Source organism: Athene noctua, chromosome 19 (genome assembly GCF_965140245.1).
Source record: "Athene noctua chromosome 19, bAthNoc1.hap1.1, whole genome shotgun sequence".
Lineage (NCBI taxonomy): Eukaryota > Metazoa > Chordata > Aves > Strigiformes > Strigidae > Athene > Athene noctua.
This window is the reverse complement of record NC_134055.1, coordinates 1,425,752-1,445,787: the sequence shown is the minus strand read 5'-3', so window position 1 is coordinate 1,445,787 and position 20,036 is coordinate 1,425,752. Positions and strand designations below refer to the sequence as shown.

Below are 20,036 nucleotides of genomic sequence, written 5' to 3'. Positions count from 1 at the left end.
GCCCCGGCCGCTCCCGCCGCTCCCGCCGCGCCGCCTCCTTCCCCTCCGCGCTCGGGACCCGGCGTGAGGCGAGCGGAGCCACTGAGCCCGGCCGGGCCGGGCCGCGGCGGCGGGGCCGGCCCCTGCGGGTCCCTCACCCCCGGCGGGAGGCAGCCCCGCGCCGCGGCCTGGGTAATGGAGGGTTTCCCTCACGCCGGCGGGCCCTTCCCGCCCCGGCCCAGCCGGCCGGGCCGCCTCGTCGCGGCGCTTCGCCGCGGGGTTCCTGCGAGGTGCCGAGCTGCCGCCTCTCCCCGGCAGGACCTGCTGGGCCTTCTGCTTCGGCCGGTCCTGGGGCACCCGGGTCACCTCTTCCCGGGGCCGCGGACGGCTCTTGGCTCCTCGCCCCTCTCAGAGTCCTTAAAAGCCGCGTCTCGGCCCCCTCACCCGCTCCAGCTGCTCAGCGCCGTTCTCTGCTGGGATCCCCAGGCTCACCTCAGCCCGGAGCCTCGGCTCATCGGTGTCTCCAGACACAGCCAGGCGCTGCTGGCTCCCGCCGTGCTGCTCAGACAGACAGAGGTGAATCTCTGCTTTAGATAAAGTTTTAGACAGATGCTGCAAATCCCGACCTGATGGCAGAAGCGTCAGGCAGTAAGCAAACGGGTTGGCAGCTACAGCAGCGCTCAATTGGAGCTGCTGTCTGCCACGGCTGAACCAGAATAAGGAACAAAAATCTGTGTTTGGGCGGGATGACTGCGTAGCTGCAGCAGCACAAAGTTGGAATTAATAGAGACTTTTGTTTTCATTTTATTGTTAAATACTTGTGACATTTCCCCCTAGAGCTTTTCTGTATTCTTAAAAAAAAATATGGTGGGTAAATGATTTCTGCATTCCAAGGACTCTCTGAGGTTTTGGTGGGGGATACACAGTGGAAAAGCATGGCCTGGTGCTGGGGTGGTTTTTGGGGGCTTGTTTGACAGCTTTTGGGAGAGCTCTGGGCAAGGCTCTGAGAAATAGTTGCGGTTGTTCTAAAGAGCTTGGGATTTACACAGCAGATACTGGTATGAGAGAGGAAAAGGATACAGGGTGTAGCTGGAGCAATCTGAGCAGCTGTGCCTTGGGAAAAGTTCTGCTCTGACCTTTCGGGGGGATCATTGTTCATTTTTGTGTTAATAACACACTAACACCCGGCAGGGGAGGAGTTTGGCCTCTGCGCTGGCTCTGCGGTGTCTCTGCTCTCCAGGTAATCCAGCACAGTTGCACGGAACGGTGGGGAGCCCCGGGTGTTGGCTTTTCCTGGTGCTTCTCCTGCCTCAGCAGCCTGGCACTGTGGTGGCTTCTGCTTCAAACCAGGGGTCCCGGCTCAGCTGGGCACGGGGGTGGCCCCCAGGACGGTGCCGTACCCACAACACCGCCAGGGTATCTTTCTGCTTTGTGTTCCACAGAGGAGACTGTTCTCGGTTTGTCACTGGGCCTGTCTTTGTGGTAACAGATGGCTCTGGGTTTCCCAATGGAACAACTTCGGGTGCTTTTTTGTCTTCTGGAAACCTAGAGGCAAAGTCGAGGGAAGAAATAGGCCAGGGAGAGATGGCTCCTGCAGGCGTGCTGTGGGGCAGGAGAAGGCAGCAGGGAAGAGCAGAGCCAGAAGGGATGCAGGAAAGCAGAGTAATTCCTGGTGGTAACCGGTGGGGGCTGCAGCATCGCGCTCCTTCCAGCTGGGAGAGCCTGATCTTCCTTTTCATCTAGAAGCAATAGATTACCCCAGAATTAGCCTCCCTCCTATTTCCAGTAACCAAAGTCTTTTAGAACTTCGTCCTGCTAGAACGAGTGGTGCTGCAGAGCCTTTCCCGTTCCCGTGAACAGCTCGCTCTGCACCGTGTGATGCTGCAGGGAATCTTCTGTTGTAAACAACTCAACAGCAGGACGCCAGGGTGGTTTTCCTGGCCTCCTGACCAGGCTGGTTGGAGTTAACCCGCTCAGTTGTTGATTTACACATGTGCGCAGCGAGCAGTTAGTACATCAGAGTGTGAGTGAGTAACAGAAAAATCGCAGAATCGGGTGTGAGCAGGACTGTCCTTCCTACATTACTAATGTGTGTAAGGATTTTTCTGGGAAAAGGCCCTGATTTGCCTCAACCTTTTTCTTTAGAGCAGTCAGAAATCCGTGATGTCTGCTTAAAGACTACAAATCGCGCCACATGCGGAATGGAAAAAATACAGCAATGCTGAAACTTTGCCCTTTTAATGTCTTGAATCTGACGATTTCAGAAGTTTGTCTGTTAAGGATTCGGCCAACTGACGGCTGTCTTGGCTGTTAGAGTTGGGCAGTTCAGGGGTTTCTGGTGCCAGAACGTGTTAGGAGCTTTGTCCAAGGTCACGGGGACAGCCTGTGACAGACGCACACTGCGACATTAAACATTTTAAGCTCTCGGGACAGAACGGGTGTCTTGCTCTGTGGGCAGTGCCCAGCTGAGCTCTTACAGCAAAGTCCATACGCTTTACTATAGCAAAAGGGAAAATATATTCTGTGGAGTAATAATAAAATAATACTGATGTCAAGTAGAACAAACACTGCTAACAGAACGATTAACTGCTGCTGTGTCTGACAAACCATGTTCTTCTTGCAGAAACAGTTCCTGTCTGAATTTTTCATGAGTGGGAAACAGGTTTCTAGCTTGCTGGTTCAATTTTCATGGTGATGTTAAAAGAAAAATTGGCACCATACAAAGTGAAAAGGATTACTGAAAACAAGAAAAGAACAGGTAAGGTATGTCAGCATCCTCGAGGCCAATTTTTTCTTCTTTGTTGTAAATTAAAGCTATACCATTACCATCTCAAACAGAACTGGAAAATTAAGGCCAGCAGCAGAGGTGTGCTTGCTGCCTGGCCTTGCAGGGCGCTCGGCCCAGCCCTGGCAGCGCCGCGGCAGGTTCTTGTGCTCCCCGGGTTCCGCCTGCCCTGGCTGCTCCCCTGCGGCTCCTGCCGGCAGCGAGGGGCAGCGAGGAGTAGCAGTTGGTTTTTCCCTCTTTCAGGAATGAGACCAGGAGTTAAAGGCAAGGATGGAGGGAGAGCAGAGGAGAAGCAGCCCTGCGGGAGGCCGGAGCGCGCCGGGCTGGCGAGGGGCTCTTTGCCCCTTTCCACGAGCATCTCCTCACGCGAGCGGTTCGACAGCAGGATTCCGCGGCCTCTGCCCCTTGGTCCCAGCTCCGCGGGGACGTAGCTGCAAGGTAAAGCAGAAATTCCTTCCCTTGCTTTGCCGTGCTGCCTCAGCCACCGCGGGGCCTGGCCGGTGTCCGTACAGCAGGGCCTTGTGCCGTGTGAACCAGCCTCTGCTGGCGCGGAGCCGCTGTTCCGCGCCGTCCCCGGCCCGCGTCCGGTCAGAGCCGCTGGCAGGCGGCTGGGCAGGTCTCTCGCACGACGTGAGCTTCTCCCTGTGCCCTCCTGGCACGTGCAGCCGCTGCCGGCAGAGCTGAAAGCCTCTTCTACCTGCCTGGTGCTGCGCTGAACGTGCCCCAGGCCCCTTGGAAATGAGAACGGCGGCCTCGCCGGGAGGAGAGGAGCTCGCCAATAAAGGGAAAAAACCCGTGGCTGATGCTGTGGGGAGCTGGGGAGGAACTTCCCAGAAAGCAGATGAGGGCAGAGCCCGCAGGACAGGTGAGGTCGAGGCACCCGTGGCCCCCTGCTGCCATCTTAGTTCTTAAATGGGAGCAGCCTCAGGAAGCAGAACTGGAGAGTGGGGGCTTGGAAGACGCAGCCCCAGTGAGGCCAGTCCGGGCCCCGGCCCCCACCAGTGTCGTCACGGCTGTGGAGGTCGGGCTGAGAGGTTCTGCTCGGCTGCGGGTTCAGGCAGCCAAAGTTTTTCAGAAGGACACCGTGCTATGAGCAAAAGAAATCTGTACTAGTTCAGTGGGATTTTCTTGCACATACAGTTACTCATCGCTATTTATAGCATTAGCACTTGAATATCCCTGAAGATGCAATCATCAGACTTTTTTTTTTTTTTTTTTTTTCATTCCTGCTTTGAAGGACAAACCTGTACTTGTTTTAACAAGTCACATCACGGGAGCTGTTACTCTGCACGCCCCACCCACACAACCCAGGGATTTATTTTCATTTGAGAGCTTGTTAAACATGGCAGCAGTGAGCTGAAGAAACCAGGACTGAACAAAGGATTCACACCTATAAATGGTGAGCGTTGGTGGAGGGAAGGGACCACCCTTGCCTTGAAAGGGAACGGCCACACCTCAGAGCTGTGAGAGCCCGGCTTTAGCTTTCAGTTCTGACACCAAGTGACTGATCGCATTCCAGCCATCTAGGTTTGTGTGTTCTCTGTCCACCTTGCCCTCATAGATGGGCCTAAGGGGAGGGTAGAGAAATAAACCCCAGCTCCCTGCAGCGGGGGCCCAGCCTGCCCCCAGGCAGCCCAAGGTGAGGCCGGTCCTCACAGGGGACAGCGAATCCCCCCAGCGCCCGCGTCCTGCCGGCCCCGGGAAAGGGCTTGGGGGTTGAATGTTTGTGCATCTCTCTTGGCAGTTTTTTTCAGTGGGCTTAAAGTCTGTTAAGGGAGTTACAAGTTTAGTTTGAAACTTCTGGGATGTCTAAAATATGAATATTGTGAAGGCTTGTTCTCCCGTCAGAGGTGTTGGGAAACACTTATACCAGACAGCTTAACATTTAGGAATTGGCTGCTCACGTTATGGGCCAGTCTGACTGCCTGTGAATAACAACTTTCTTTCTCTTCCTCCTCCTGCAGTTTTGCCCTACGTACTGCTAGAACAGAATTTATACCCCCGCATCCAAGAAAGTTCTGAATTTTTACTTTGCTTTTTTCCTGTAAAATATTTCAGCAGCATCAGCTGGGCAGGGAGTTTGTAGCTAATTCCCAAGACAAATCTGCTTGCTCCAAAGGTGCAATTTTTTCCCTAAATACAGGTTTTCCAGTGGCTTAAAGACATAACTAAAATAAAATTATTTCTCCTTTTATTCCCTCACTGTGGCTACAGTGTGTTTTGTGATCTCAGGGAAGCTCAACTGTCCCAAAAGAGGAACTTCCAGTGGTTTTGGCAGCAGTGGTTGAGTAAATGCTGTTCAGGAACCACCTCCCTGCTCTCCTCAGTGTTGGATTAACGAACGTCTCCGCGAAGGTAAGGAAAATATGCTCCTAAAACCTAAGAGTTCAGAAAGTGCTGCTGTTCCTGGCGGGCAGGCCCTGCCGGCACCAGGGCTGCAGTGAGTCACCTGTCCCTGCGCCCGTCTGTCTGTCTGTCTGTCACTGAGCAGGCCTAAGGGTGCGTTTGCTACGCAGGAACAATGAGATGCCTCAGCAGGAGTCGATGCAGTCACGCTTTAATGTGTTTTTACATCCTTTTACGATTCACAGAGCCAGAGTATGAGTACTTAAACATTTTTAATAGGAAAGTCATATATTCCCCTAAAAGAAAAATAGATTTGATTAATCATTTGTCATAAAAGTTGCCTGACAGTTGAAACTTCAAGCTTCTAAGCTAGAAAAGCTCAAATAGACAAATTATACTGAAATGTTCTTTAAAGACCAAGCAGCTGTTTTATTAAAATATTAAATTTACATTTTAAAAAGAAATATTCTGATTTATTATTCAATTATGGTAATCTTATTGAAGTGACATGAAATTCATGACAATGGGCTTTATTCTGTCCAAACTCTGTCCTCAGTTACCCACCAGCAATCACTCCTGTCGTTATTTAGAACTGCGCAAGATCACACACACACACAGGCACCATTCTGGGTAGATCCCAGACACCGGATTTCAACCCGGATTCTGATTTTCCCCAGAGAAATGGGGTTTCCAGGGCTGGATCCTGCGCCTGCTGCCACGAGGCCCCTGGTTCCGACCCAGAGAACCCTCCACATCTCACCGTCACAAGAAACAGAAAAAGGATTTCTGAAGACACCAACTTCGTCCCGCAGCACAAGTGAATGACCTTCGAACAACTTGAGGCAGGTTGAATTTACATTTTACTTCAAAAAAAAAAAAAAAAGGGAAAGTACATACATGAGGGAAAAGTGGGGTGAACAACAATTATCTGAAACCAGGTTTCTACCATTTTTACCTACAGTCACCAACTGCGTTCGATTCCGCAGGGCTCTTGCCAGCCGCCGCGCGCTCGCTTACAGTATGAACAGGATCGTGGGTCGAGGAAACATTCTCAAAGTTGAGGCCCAAATGGGAATAGTAACGTATCATACACAGTGTAAGTTTATAGTACACAGCATTTTTTTTTTTTTTTAAATGACGTAACGCAACAGCAGGAAGGAGTAGTAGTAGTTAACAGTTACTAACACTAGAATAATCAAATTTGTATGTTATACATATACAGCAACTAACTGCTTTACAAAAAAAGCAAAATAATACAATATATTGTCACATGTATTTACAGTGTAGTAAATATACTTTTCTGTCAAATTTTACACAAAAACTATTTACAGGTGAATATACTGCATTAAAAAAAAATCGTGGGACCAACACTAAAAGTGACTTTCTGTGGTAAGTTTGTCGCATAACAGTAAGACGTGCTTCAATACATCTGAAAAAAATTAACTTCAGAATGAAACAGAAAAAGCCCTAAAACCTACAACCCGGTTAGGAATAGAGCACTGGAACGCTCCCAGGTGCTCAGCCCACAATACGTATTTGAAATGTTTCCTGTCCTTGGAAACCTCATGCACATTAAAGCAGAAACATTGGCATCATTAACTATTCGCAAATACTACGGAATTATCTTTAAGTCAGGGAAAATACAAACACAAACAAAATGTTAATCATCTTTACAGTACTTAACTGGAGTTAGTGCGTAATGGGTAACGTGTTCTAAAACGGGGGTGTCAAACCTACAGTCCCCAGGATGTAAGTTACGTGGTCCGTGTGTTCAGTCCGGGGTTTGCGGACTCTAAGTTGTCCTTTTGAAGTAGCCTGGCCGCGGGGCCGGGGACCCGAGCGGCCCCCGCAGCAGCGACCGCCCCGCAGCCCCGGGAGCCCTCTCCCGCTCCTCAGAGGTCTGCAGCCCCCACGGACGCCAGCAGCTCCCTGCTGCGCTACGAGCACGAGGGGGAACGGGCATGGATGGGAGGAGAGAACAGAGAAAGGGCGCGAGAAGCAGAACAAAAAGGCAGAGTACCGGCACTGGCTGTCAGAGGGAGCAGGAGTGATGGATGCGACAGTAAGGCACTGAACAACCAATTACTAAGAGGAGGTTAATCACCGAAAGGCCGCGTTCCCCGTTCCAAGCACAGGCTTCCCAACCACGGGCACGGGGGGTATCGCTCCTGCAGCTGGGGCCACTGAGCTGGAATTAAACCTTGGCCCAAACTGGGCCCCTGCTGCCTACAGCACGTTTGACACCCCTGCCCTAGGAAATTCTGGTCCTCTCACTGAACCACGAGTGAAAACACCAGATGGGTCCCGGACCCTCCTTCCAGGAAAGAGAGTAACGGAGGTGGCGTTGACTGAGTGTATGAGGAGAGCTGGGACTGAGAGCCTGGAGTAGTTCTAGTTCCCCCATCCAGGTAGTTTCAGTCACTGTCCATTTGGATTCCTCATTCTGGGTATTTAAGGAATGCGTTCACGCTCGTTCCAGGACACTTTTCATACAGGCAACACGAAACAGTGAAAGAGCTGCTCTGAAACGCACCCAGACAAACCGACCGGGTAGTTCATCTGGCATTTCTCCTTAAAGCAAAGCTGCTCGGGGGAGAAACAACTGAAAACTAACAGCAAATCCCCAGAGATTGTTCTTTCCTCCTACCTACAAACAAATCTTCAGGCTTTTACAATTCATTGTCTTCCGGGAAAGGACAAGGGCACGACCCCGCGCCGAGGGGCAGGGACTGACACACCTGATCGGTCCTGAGCTCCCGCCCCCCGCAGCCCTCCCCTGCCCATCCCAGAAGGGATTGGGTTAACTGCACCTTCGCTTCCAACCCCTCCCTTTCAAGACTGCTAATGCTAAGTTTTCTCTTGTTTTGGCAAACTATTATTTGCATATTGAGTTTGTGTTCATAGTTTTTCCAGGACTGTAAACAAATTAAAGAAATTAAATTGTTATTTTATGAATCGATACAATAAAGGTATTTTTATTTACATAAATGTTACATTGTTACTGTGTGGATACATGTGAATTATGTGCTATATCAATAAAATCTGAACACTTAATTGTACCATTCTCTAATAATTTAGCTGTGGAGTTTGATTTACTGAAAGCCACTAACAAAATTGCACTAGAGGATTTGTATTTTATATAGTGGACAGACTTTTTTTTTTTTTTTTTTCTCCTTTAAAGCCACTTACAGATTAACTTCCACCAGACAAGAGGGATGTGGTCCTGGGGAGTGAGTCCTCGGCCCAGCGTAGCAGCAGGTCGCAGCTGACGAGTCTTTCACAGTGAGAGCGAGTTCAGTTGTGTGGGACCCCCGAGTGTGAACCCGCTCAGACCAGCCCCCCCCGGCGGTTCTGCAGCTGCCTGGGCCGATACCAGGAATTGCACTGCAAAATTTCAGACGTAACCTGGATTTGACACAGTGTCAGTTATTTTTCAATTCATGTACCTTAAGCAAACGTTGCCGTTTCACATCCCTGCTCGGGCAGCACAGAAGCAGCTTTGCCAGACACAATCTCCCAGCGCTGGAAGTTAATTCATTACATTTTCCCCTCCAGACCCCGCTGGTTATTCTGCCAGGAATTTCTCGAAGGTGCATAATGTCGGGAAGGGCAAAACTAAAGTCTATGCTAAATGGAAGAAAGAAGCAATAAACTCTCAACACTGCTACGACGACAGCGTAATAGTCAGTTCTCAATGATTTTTTTTCCACTATACAACCTTTTTTAGTGCAGTTAACGTACAGAAAAAAAAAAAAATTTGCTTTGGAAAAAAGCCAGTTTGTCCAGTCTGGTCCATATACAATCCAAGTACATGAAGCTATGGTCTGGGGAATGAGAGACACTCATGCAGCCTCCTTGTCCTCTCAAATTTATTGCTAATTACTAGAAATTTAATCTAATTGCCCACTTCTGGTTAAGCTCAGTGTACTGCGGCTATCGTAAGTTTCTTTTAAGTATGGTAAAAAAAAGTCCACAGCTAAAAATCTTACAGGTTTGAATTAAAACCCAGGATTATAGTAACTTCCCCCGGCTCATAAAGCCACTACCTTGAAGAGTGTGCAAAGGGGATGGAGGGTTAACACTTTCCTGTAGAGCAGAAAGGAAGGCGGCGGGTGGCAGGAGGGGGCCTGGCGCTGGGCAATGGCTTTCGCGTGCGGACGAGAGGCGGCTCTGCAGAGCTCCGGGAGCCCGCGCCTCCTCGGCTACAAAGTCCCTCGGGATCCGAGTGAGCGGCTCTGAAACACTGGCTTAAATCAAGAGCAGAGGGAAAGAAACGAAGGCATTAAAATTCAGGCAATGGTTCAAGAGTTGATCATCTGGCAACACGGCTGACAGGATGGGAACTTTAAAAATTAAGTGCAGCATCACAACCGGCGGAGGGGCCCTTTGCGAGAGGCCCACGAGTGTCAGTCAGTTTCCAAAAAAAAAAAAAAAAGAAAAAAAAAAGAAAAAAATTAAAAAGAAATAATCACACAATCTTTTTGATGCTGGGACGTTTGAAACTGCCAGCACTTCGCTGCTTTTGCACTTGGCTTGCGGAGCCGTGGCGCATCCTTCCGCTGTTGGAGTGTCCGGCGGTGGGCGAGAGCTCCACGTTCTCCTTGTCGATCCCTGGGGAGACACAAGGACGGGGTTACCCGTGGGCACGTCTCCCCGCTGCGTCCGAGGAAGCGCCGGCACCCCTGCTCCCGGCCGAGCCCCCGCGCGCCCCTCGGGCAGGTGCTGGGCGAGGGGTGGCAGGTCCGGGCGAGCCGCGGGGACCCGCCCGCGCTGGGGTCACGGGCCTGGACAAGGAGGGGACGGCGTGGCCCACACACGGCCCAACTCCGCCATGCTGACACGCGGGGTCCGGTCAAACAGCGTTTGGCAACGCGAACCAGCAGCAGTGCCGCCTGCCTGGGAAAGCGCCGCGGAACCTGGTCACGGGGTGTTTTTGAAAAAGAATAAAATATTCTTTGTGGTAGCTTCACCCCAGCAGGCAGGGAAGCACCACGCAGCTGCGCGCTGACCCCCCTCCACCCCAGCGTGGCCGGGGGAGAGGACAGAAGAGTAAAAGCGAGAAAACTTGGGTGTCCTGATCAAACCAAAACTAAAAAGCCTGGTTAGGTGAGGGAGGTGTGGAAGGAGAAAGAAAGCAAAAGAAAACAAGTGATGCAAAAGCAATTGCTCAGCGTGCCCCGCGGGCAGACCCGGCCCCCAGATGATGTTGAACGCCCCCAGCGCTGCTCCCTCCCTCTCCTGGCACAGCCCCATGGTGAGCTGGGGCTCCCCTGGGGCTCCGCGGGAGGAGCGGGGAGGCGCAGCCCCCCCCCCAGCACCGTGCTGGTCCCAGACCCCCGACCCTGCGCAGCAGCTGGGGAGAGAAGAGGCCGTGCCCCAGCCAGGCGCCCCTGCTGGAGCCAGAGGGGACACCGTTTTACTGTCGCTGATGTCTCACAAATGACAAGTCTGACACAGCGATTTCATTGCAGCTCTGGAGTATGAAAAATAATTTTTTTCAGGATCAGATGTAGGACCCTGTGCTCAGCGAGAGCCCGGACTCTGACCGGATAAAACACCTCCACGTGCTAAAGCGCGACGGCTGCTCACAGACCTACACGCTCCCCTGCCCAGGGCTTATCACGCTGCAACGTGACTCCTTCAAATACTTTATTTTTAACTCCTCAAAGTTGCAGATTGAATTTGCTGTTAGTTTAACCAGTCTCCAACAATAAAAGATAAAATATGTTGGCCTGTAAGCACTGGCTGATGTGCTTTGATCTACGCTGCTCTCCTACAACATGAAAGCAGAGATGAACTGGTTCCGAGTTTCACCGAGTTCATGTAGTCGGCTCTTACAACAGAAGCAGGAATTTTATCTAATACAGGAAAGAGCAGACGAAGGGTTCCCCTCCATCCACAGAGTTTTCATACCCGTGTCTGTACCTGCTGAAAACACAAACATCTCCCAGGCCACAAAGCCCCTTCTGGGTCTACTTCTGAGAAGACTGAGCAAAGGAAAGAGTCTGACTCAAGTCTCTTCTGGCTTCTGCATCTCTAGGAGAAGAGCTGACAGGCTCAGACGAGCGGCTTCTTCCAGCCAGGAATTGAGGGCTGCGACTGAACAGGGGAGCCGCGGCGTGGGGAAGGTTCGTTTCTGAACCCGCAGGGTTCTGCCACAACACCAGAGGCTGATTCTTGCTGCCAGAGGAGATCCATGTGTATTCAAGTACCTACAATTCCCCTCACCACTGAATCTTGGCTCCCAAATAAAGATCAGGAAAAGGACATAACGTACAGATCGGTGTTTGGAGGACTCGGTCCCGCTGCCAGGAGGCACGAAAGGCTTCGCTGGCTCGTTCTGCATTCAGCAGAAACGGAACTGATGCGGGAATTCACCGGAAGAGTTGAGTGTCAAAGTGTAGACACCAATTAGAACGGTTTAAACCCTGGGAAACTGAGAGTAAAAAAAAGAAAAATCAACAATTCACTTTTAATGAGTACAACTAAAGAAACAGTTTCCTAAGCCAGGGATCACAGGAAACACAGAGCAGGGGCGAGGGGGGGCCCTTACAAGGTCCAGCCCCACCGAAGGCCGGAGGAGGCCCCTGGAGTACGAGGTGGGGGTGAAACCAGCAGGCTCTGTACCCCGTGCTTGCACCTGGGAGCAGCTCCGGGTGCTCTCTGCAGGACTGGGTAACTCCCTTACGGTTCCCTACAAGAGTAACCTCAAACCAACCTCAGAAATGGACTGCTCTAGTGTCAGCTTCACGCTGACGTGAAAGCCCTGGGTTACGAGCCGTTACTTTGCACAGCTTTGGACAGAGTAACCTGAAGATACAGAAGGTGGGATTCCTGTTCAGTGCAGACCTGTTCCCATCAGTTACTGCCTTATGCCAGCACTACTACGAGTTAATCCCTCCTGTAGCAGTATCTCAGTGTAGCTGTCACAGTAGCTCTGCAACAAAGCGAGTCTCTGCTGGGTGTTCAGCAACACTCAACACTTAGGGTACACGAAGAGCAGGTGTTCTTATGCAAGAGGCTAAAAGAACAGTCAGCAGCAAAAATGAGGATGTCTGGCAGCGAATGCAAAGGTTAGAACAGAACCCCGTTACTATAAACGGCGTCTCCCAGAGTTACGTCTCATTCCCTCCAGAAACTGCTTCTCACTGGCAGCAGCAAGACCCAAGAGGCCGCTCCGCCCCTCACACACGCAGAGGGGCAATCTCAGAACTCCAGCCTGGCCGCAGGCTGCCTCCTCCCGCCCTCCCTGCGCGGGTCTGAGCTTACCAAACCCACAGACTACCAGGGGAAGAGGTAAGTAACCCAGAGGTGTGAGCAGAAAACCCTCTTCTGCAGCTTTTTCTTACTTCGCCACATAGAAGCAGAAATCAAATGGTGGCGAGTACCTGTTTGATCGAGCCTCTCTGCTGCAGTTTAGCCCAAAGACTCGTGTCTGTCTGCTGGTGGGGTGTAACCAAAGTTAAAGGCAACTTCCAGTGAGCTCACGTGAAATGGATCCTCATTTTACCTGAACACCCGAGCAGAGTCACTTCACAGACCAAGCGCCCACTCCTCTGTTACCAAATTTATCTTGTTCTTGAGGCTGTGACGTTCTTTGCCTGCTCTATCACCAGATATCATTAGTACCATCAGGTGTCATTAGCATCACACAAGAAACACAGCAGCTCAGCACTTCCACTGAAGCCATTCCCGTGTCAGAAGGGTCAGTAACCCACTTCTCATGCCACAAGCCCAACCCTAAAGCAGACCAAGCAGCATCGCGTGCAAATATGATGAAAGTAGAGTGTACCTTGATGAGGAAGCTGCATGAAAACTGCAGATTTAGAGCAAGGCAGAGAAGCTTCATAGACACAGAATGAAAGAAAAAATGTAAGTGAATAATGTCCATGACAAGGGAAAGGGGAGGGAGAGGAAAAGAGATGATGACAGACAAAACATTTATAAACAGTGATCTCGCCTAGCTGTTTCCAGATGCAAGAGAATAATTTTTCATGTATCTGCAACTCAATATATTTGTAACCATAATAAACAACTCACTTGGCTGAAACTGTTTCTTTAGCTGAGGGTGAAGTAGTAACTCAGCACTGCTACACACTTGATTTTCTTGCTCAGCAGTTCTCGAATCAGCAGAAGTGGACGACAGATCCACATCCCTCCTTAGGCCCACAGGTGCCTTGATGTTTCAAGAAACCCCGTGGCCCACCTTCAGCTCATGTTCTGCAATTCCTTCACCAGTGATTTTTACCATGGCAGATATTAGGTCTTCCACTGCTTACTCCCTCGCCCCGCTCTCGGCAGCGTGGATGTGCACACAGCCAAGGGGAAGCAACATCCACCTGCGCAGCGGCGGAGCTGTGTGAAGTGCCAGAAGGCCAATTAAATTTTTAATATAATTAAACGGCTTAAAAAGCAAAGCATGTTTTATGCAAAGTTGCACTGGTTAGCATACCAGTTGAATCACCAACCAAGTGGAGCAGTTTGAAGTGGAGCAATGTAGTAAATGTGGGCTGAAGGAGCAAAATTAAAAGCTCCATGTTGTGACCTGGTCCACAGCTGGAGAAAGCTGGAGATCCCCCAGTCAAACCCCAAGTCTTTGTGTTCCAGTTGCTAGAATGAAGCAAGAATGCTCAAGGAAATAGGCAAGACACTAATAAGTAGTAAGAGATGATGGGAAAACACCCCTTAGATTAAACATGAAGCACAAGGCTTTCATAAATCACTTAAGGCTCTTTCACACTAGCTGAAAACACCCACAAAGGCTGATTAAAGAGCAGAACCATTAGGAATCTCCTGGCCCTCCTATGGGTCTTCTAAAATTTAATTTCCAAGAAAACCATGCACACAATATCATAAATGCATTATTACAGACTCTCGAGCATCCTGAGCGAGTTCACTAGTTCCTAACTCTGGACACGGGCTCTTAACCAGCGTTTGAGAAAAGCCATCTGCTTGCAGAACACTTGAAATTTTTGATGAGCGGGATTAACTCCTTCCCTTTAGCTCACAAAGGAGGAAGGAACGGGAAGTGAGGAGTAAGGAAGGTGTTTACATAGCAAAATGCTTTTTCCACTAGTAGGTGGCCTGATCCTACATCACCACTTCATCCTTGCAAAAAGAACTGCTGGGGTGGCCACTGATGCTGCATTCCAAACGGGAAGATGCTGCCCACAATGGACTTACTGTCACACTGACATCAAGGTCTGGCTTTTGCCCTTTAATTTTATCCTTCTCCCTGTTCTAATATCACAGATAATTCTTAGCTGTGGATTAAACCAGAAAGTTTCTATCAGACCAATTTCATTTTCCATGACCTTGGTTGGTAGGTGTACCTGCAGTCTATTAGGAGTTTTTATACAGAAATATTTCTATATACAGGATGAGTTGTGCAGTCTCTAAAACTTCTTCAGACTCAACTTTTACCTGTTCTTATTACTCAAACCCACTGGGATTCCAGGATGGCCCCAGGGAGTCCCCTTGAGGCCGGTGCTCGATCACTTGTTCTCGGGCAGAAACACAAACCAAGGAGACAACGGCAACGAGTGTCTCCCTTAGGCCAAGAGTGCTGGTCATGAAGTACCAGAGGGGGGTAACAACTGTGGAAAAGAAGCTTCATGCTCTCTCTCCTCACTTGGGGTGTTATTAATGTAATAAATCATCTTGAACTGGCAGGAAACTGCAAAGACAATCTTGTTTTGAGTATATTTAGACTGACGGGCATCTTGCGATATAGTTCCAGACCACAGCACCAGCCTTTTAAGAAGGTGGTCTCCCCAAATTTAAACAATTTAAGTTGGTTTCTCATACTGAAAAAAAGTGAGTAATCACTTTTCACTATGTGAAATAAAAGAAGAAATCGCCATTCCAAAATTATTCGAAGGCAGAGCACTGTTCTACCTCTGCAGTGCTCATCACCCTGAACCATGGGCACATCTCTGAGCACACGGAGCGTCTGGGAGAGCAGACTGCTCGCAGAGGGCTAAGGAAGCTCAGCAGAGCTTATTTCAGGGCTAGCAGAAACCGGTGAAAACAGGAGTGAAAAAAACCCACCTCTGTAAATATTATACCTAAATAGAAGTGGTTTCTAGCCTTCTGTCAAGGTTAGAAACAAAAGCAGAAATAAAAAGCTGATTGACCTCAGTGTTCAGAACTGCAACAGTTAAATAATCATTAAAAAATATCACACAGCGTCATTTTTATGACAAAGAAGAGTAAAGAATTTCCTCAATATACGAGACACTAATCCGAAATCACTTCAGGAAGAGTCTTCATGCAGATTTCTTTGACATAAATTCCATTTTCTTCCCATATTTAATTTCCTCTAGCTCACGCTTCATCTGTTACACTGAATAATTTTTACTCTCATTTTTCACCCTGAAAATCTACGCTGTAAAATTTAACCTCAGCACGTCCCTGTAATTCCCTTCTCCCCACGCCCGAGGGAATTTAGTGTTTTTAGCCATTTCCTGCCTTCGATGACTGTTCCTTTCTTGAACACGTTTCACCAGCAGCATGTTTCTGGCGATACGAGAGTCTGAACTACCTGGGAGTCCACAAGTATCTACACAAACTCTTTTTCCCTTCGGGGGCAGCGGGAGCGCTGCAGGACGCTGCCTGGCCGAGCGCTGGCCTTAGATCAGACAGTCACAATGGAAACTGGGTCAGCCCAGACACACTCCTCAGCACAGTTCTGGAGTGTTTTTCCTAATAAGTGCTACCTTGGGGTGCCTGGTAGGCATTATTCTCCTTGCAAAATATCCCCGTTGTATTTATTAATTTTCAAGGCCCCACTGGTGCCTGTGGCCCACGGGATGATGCAGCTCTTCCTGGTCCTGATGCGTTTCATGCGATTTCCTTCAAGTGTAACAACCCGGAAGAGCTTTTGTGAGGGCAAAATCCAGCACCTGCAATACCAGTGTAACAGCTTCGTCAACAGTTTAACACTCGTCTGACTCAAGAATGCCACGGTGTTTGATGCACAAACACATCCAAAGAGACGACGAGGCTGAGCATTCGGCTGCAAACGCCGTAAGTTCAGCACGTTCCCCTTACCTGGGTGATATCAGAAGAGGGACTGACCTGGGGAGTGCTGGGACGTGGCAAGCGAGGTCATGGAATTGGAGAGGTTGAGGTTGGCAGTAATGCTCAGCTGGCTCTGCACGGCGGGAGGGTACGGAGACGTGGGTGTCAGCAGAGACTCTTCACTGGCTTCCTCATCAATTCCAGGCAAATACGTGTCAATCAAGGCATCAAGGAACTTGACTATGAGCTCGGCATAGTCTGGGATTTGTGTTTGCTGTGGGTGATGGGGGGGAGGACAAAAAAGAAAAACGATCAGTTCTTTTCCTTCTACTTTTCCGTCAGTATGAGCTCGTCCCCAGAACTCACTCTAATATCACACTGGTTTTGCCTGAAAATTTCAAAAATTGAGTATCTGTACTCAGCATTTGTGGTCTTTTCCAGATTAATCCAAACGCACACAGTGAAGACCACTCGCAGTGTCACTTCAGTAGCGTGCGGAAGCACAAGGGGAGGAAAGAGGGGCCGTTTCACCCCTGAGGTGAACTGCCACAGCCACCTGCACCCCACCACCCTGTCATCGACCCACCCCCCAACACTGCCCAGCTTTGGGAATCTGACCTGAGTCTATCAAAATACCTGATGCAGGCTCAAAAGCTGGTTTAGCTACAGAAGTGAGCCCTGTAGCACTCACTTGCTCATATTAAATCTATGACTTGTCATTTATCTGCATCTTTCCTGGAGCACCAACGTGCTATGAAAAACAAAAGGCAAAATTCTCATGAACTTATCTGTTCTTACCTTAGAAAACGGGCCGGCAAACCTCCATAACCCATTAAATCCAAAACCTACAACAACAAACTGAACGTTACCACAAACCCAGTGTCCTCAGCTGACAGAAAACAACTAGAAAGGACCCACAGTACAGCGCCTGGATCTGCTTAGGCATGGACGTGAAAGATTTTGATTTGGAGATACAACACTCAATTTTGTCCAAAGCACGTGTAACAAGATCAAGGCATTTCGATTTGTGTATGGAATACATAAATACAAAATTTCAGAAGCGTCACACAAGAAATTCTTGATGATATTTTAAAAGGTAAATTTAGCATTTGAATAAACATCAAACTTTAAAAATTATGTCAACATTTAAGTTTTTCTCAACTGTCATCTGTTTCTTATGGGTCTTCCTGGAAAGTTTTTGATTAAAAAAATGTGTAAGTGTTCAAGTGTCACATGGAAGTGAGCTTGGGCACTGAAAAACAAACATTACTCGATGGAATTTACCAGTAATTAAATCAACCCCTAACTTACCAGGTTAACTCAAAGCTCATCATTTACCACCACCATTCATCACAGACTAGACTGGGTTGGGTTGGGAGGGACCTCAAAGCCCATCCAGTGCCACCCCCCTGCCACACACAGGGCCACCTTCCACTAGCCCAGGTTGCCCAAAGCCCCAACCTGGCCCTGAACACTTAAAACACCTAAACACCTGGTCTGTATTTCTTCAAATTGTTTAGTGGAAACAGAATACTGAGTTTCAACTTCTTTTTACTCCCAGAGATGGTGCAATACTTTTAATATTTGGTGCACAACTGCAGCAAGCAGTTTGAATACTCATGTCAGTTTGTTTTGGTTTTTTTTTTAATATGTGAACTCTTATTTCTACTGGGAGATACGAAGTTGGAGATGCCACACAAGAGATGCGCCACAGCTGGAGATGCCACAAGACTGACTGACTATTCCATTAGGGCTGCAATTCTGAAAACATTTTCAAGAGTAAATCTAACTTAGAATACAGCAGTTTTTTAAAAAATGGAAAAATATTTACTCTGTAGATAGGAAGTTTGGTATTGGGGTGGAGACTCTTCATGGTAGACAACACTTTGAACAATCCCGTGAATTGGATTCAACAAATTTGGATCCTGGCACAGCGATAAAAGTGTATTGATCTTGGAATCCAATAAATTATGCCTGAAGAAAAGAGAAGTGGCTTATTTTTTGTTCGTTAAATAAATCTGCAGTTCCCAGCTGACTTTAGCAAACAGCAGGTAAGGTGGGATTTTCAAGATGTCAGAGATTTTAGAACACAATTCCTGTGTATGTTTGGTGAGGACTCTTACGACGCACAGTGCTTTCAAAAAACTGTACTAATGATACAACCCACTAAAGCATTTACCTAGCGCTTTAATTGGCACATATTTTAATTATTTTCAACCAAAAAATTATTCACTGGATTTGTGTACCTGTCAGAGCTGGAATTTCAAAGCAGCTTTTTAAAGCTGTGGGAACACTGTCTCATTTGAGCTCCCTTGCCGATCTCATGCCTGGATTTTAATACAAATGCCAGTTAATTACATTGTGGTTTCAGTAACTCACAGAAATTGTGTGTACTTGGACCATTACTTTATAAAGCCAGAAAAAGGCAACATTAGTTTTAAATCACATCTTGATTTCTGATAGTTGGGTTTCCCTTACGTATATTGACTCCAGCTAATACACACATCCAAAAAGTATCCTGAGCTATGCTTGAAATCAGTTTTGACATGTACTTGGTGTATTCATTCAAAAAGACTGAGGTGAAAATCATATTCAAGAGACTCTGCCTTGTACGGAGAGGTTGGTGAAGGCACCGACGGGCACTTTGAGTCTCCCCAGCACCAGGCAGGCGACGCAGCCGCGCGGGGTCACCGGCCCAGAGGGACGGGACGGGGCAGGGCAGGACCCCCCCACACCGGGGACCGTTCTCCTGAGAACGCCCCGTCCCCTGCACAGGGGGAAGAGCTGAGCCCCAACCGCCGCGGGCGCTCGGCTCAGCGCGTCCCGGGGAGCTGGCGGAGAGTCACCTGCAAACGAGTCAGCGTCCGCCCCGCAGGCGCCTGTCCTGGTCCTGAGGCCCCTTAAAGGAAGGGCCGAGCACAGAGTTGTCCTAAGTGGAGTTTTAGATACTTACACAACGGGAAAGACCTTTGGGAAGACAACGCTGGCTTCTGCTAAATACTCGTAGAGAATCCGCTGGTCGAACTCATCAGTAGTGTACTTCACCAGCGTTGCCTGTCATAACGTAAAGGAGGGAATTAGCAAGCTTCCAGCTTCATTTGAGTAGGCACAGGCTTTTGTTGTAGTTTAGGGTTTTAAGATTTCTGAATAGCAGAAAGCAACATTACAAAAGATTAATTTATGTCCTCTTTGGACACAGAATCAAGTTATTTCATATGTACGTGGGGAAAAAAACCAGTCGGTAATAGCTTCTATTCTGGCAAAAAATTTGGCTAATAAGTTTTTGACAGAAGCGGGCAACTGAGTCTGAATTATATCAGGAATGGTAACTGTATTGGTACCTCTGAAGAAAGCACTATCATACTGTACCTATTCTGACAGTTAATCATTCCTGAACTGAGTCGGGATGGGATTCCAACAATGTTCACTTCTTAACCTTTTTCTGTGTAATATATTAATATCATTTTATTATTCAAAATTAGTTTGTGATAAAAATCTGCCAGGAAAAAGGGACAATTGTCAGACACGTTCTACCAGACAACACAGAATAATGAAAATTCAGTATTTGCTCTCGAAGAGCATTTAAATACATTTCTAGGTGATTCCTAGAAAGTGGGAAGAACAGCGGCAAAGAACAGCCCTGCCCGTCACCGTGAGTCTGACCCACGTGCATGCAGCAACACTGCAAGGACCACGTACGTGGCTTTGGAAGATAAAAGAGTTATCAGAAGACAACAGACAATACACAGAAAGAAAGCTTACAAGAACTGTAAGCAGCAGTGCTTGAATTTTTGGGTCAGTCAGAACTTCTTCATCTAGGAGGACATTTGACTCAGAAACAGAAACTTTTCGAAGATGCGGGTGTTGCTGCGGTGATATTCTCTGGGTTTCTGCTGGATAAAAA

General features: G+C 48.5%; 1 protein-coding gene and 2 long non-coding RNA genes across 15 annotated transcripts in view; 2 read left to right on the top strand and 1 right to left on the bottom strand.

Moving 5' to 3' along the window:
- The first annotated feature begins 6 nt into the window (after positions 1 to 6).
- LOC141968330 (uncharacterized) lies at positions 7 to 5,921 on the top strand. Of its 5 annotated transcripts, none has more exons than XR_012634842.1 (5): positions 7 to 555; positions 3,008 to 3,202; positions 4,002 to 4,163; positions 4,979 to 5,119; positions 5,788 to 5,921. It is a non-coding gene; the product is annotated as an uncharacterized LOC141968330 (long non-coding RNA). The 5 variants fall into 5 exon arrangements; XR_012634839.1 differs by having other exon boundaries at positions 2,603 to 3,202; XR_012634840.1 differs by lacking the exon at positions 7 to 555 and adding an exon at positions 567 to 2,737.
- Positions 5,922 to 6,069: 148 nt separating this feature from the next.
- On the top strand, positions 6,070 to 8,169 carry LOC141968331 (uncharacterized). The gene is made up of 2 exons (XR_012634843.1): positions 6,070 to 6,206; positions 6,442 to 8,169. It is a non-coding gene; the product is annotated as an uncharacterized LOC141968331 (long non-coding RNA).
- A 136-nt stretch (positions 8,170 to 8,305) lies between these two features.
- The window catches only part of NF1 (neurofibromin 1), a 98,116-nt gene continuing 86,385 nt past the window's right edge, over positions 8,306 to 20,036 (bottom strand). For 4 of the 9 annotated variants that reach the window (XM_074922898.1, XM_074922903.1, XM_074922904.1 and 1 more), the window contains 7 exons: positions 19,895 to 20,025; positions 19,086 to 19,186; positions 17,964 to 18,106; positions 16,931 to 16,977; positions 16,190 to 16,406; positions 12,903 to 12,953; positions 8,306 to 9,721 (listed from right to left, as the gene is read on the bottom strand). In XM_074922898.1, the coding sequence (XP_074778999.1) occupies positions 9,579 to 9,721; positions 12,903 to 12,953; positions 16,190 to 16,406; positions 16,931 to 16,977; positions 17,964 to 18,106; positions 19,086 to 19,186; positions 19,895 to 20,025 (833 nt within the window). In that variant the 3' untranslated portion in view covers positions 8,306 to 9,578. The remainder of the gene's footprint in view (positions 9,722 to 12,902; positions 12,954 to 16,189; positions 16,407 to 16,930; positions 16,978 to 17,963; positions 18,107 to 19,085; positions 19,187 to 19,894; positions 20,026 to 20,036) is intronic. The other 5 variants (XM_074922899.1, XM_074922906.1, XM_074922905.1 and 2 more) reach the window with 3 other exon arrangements.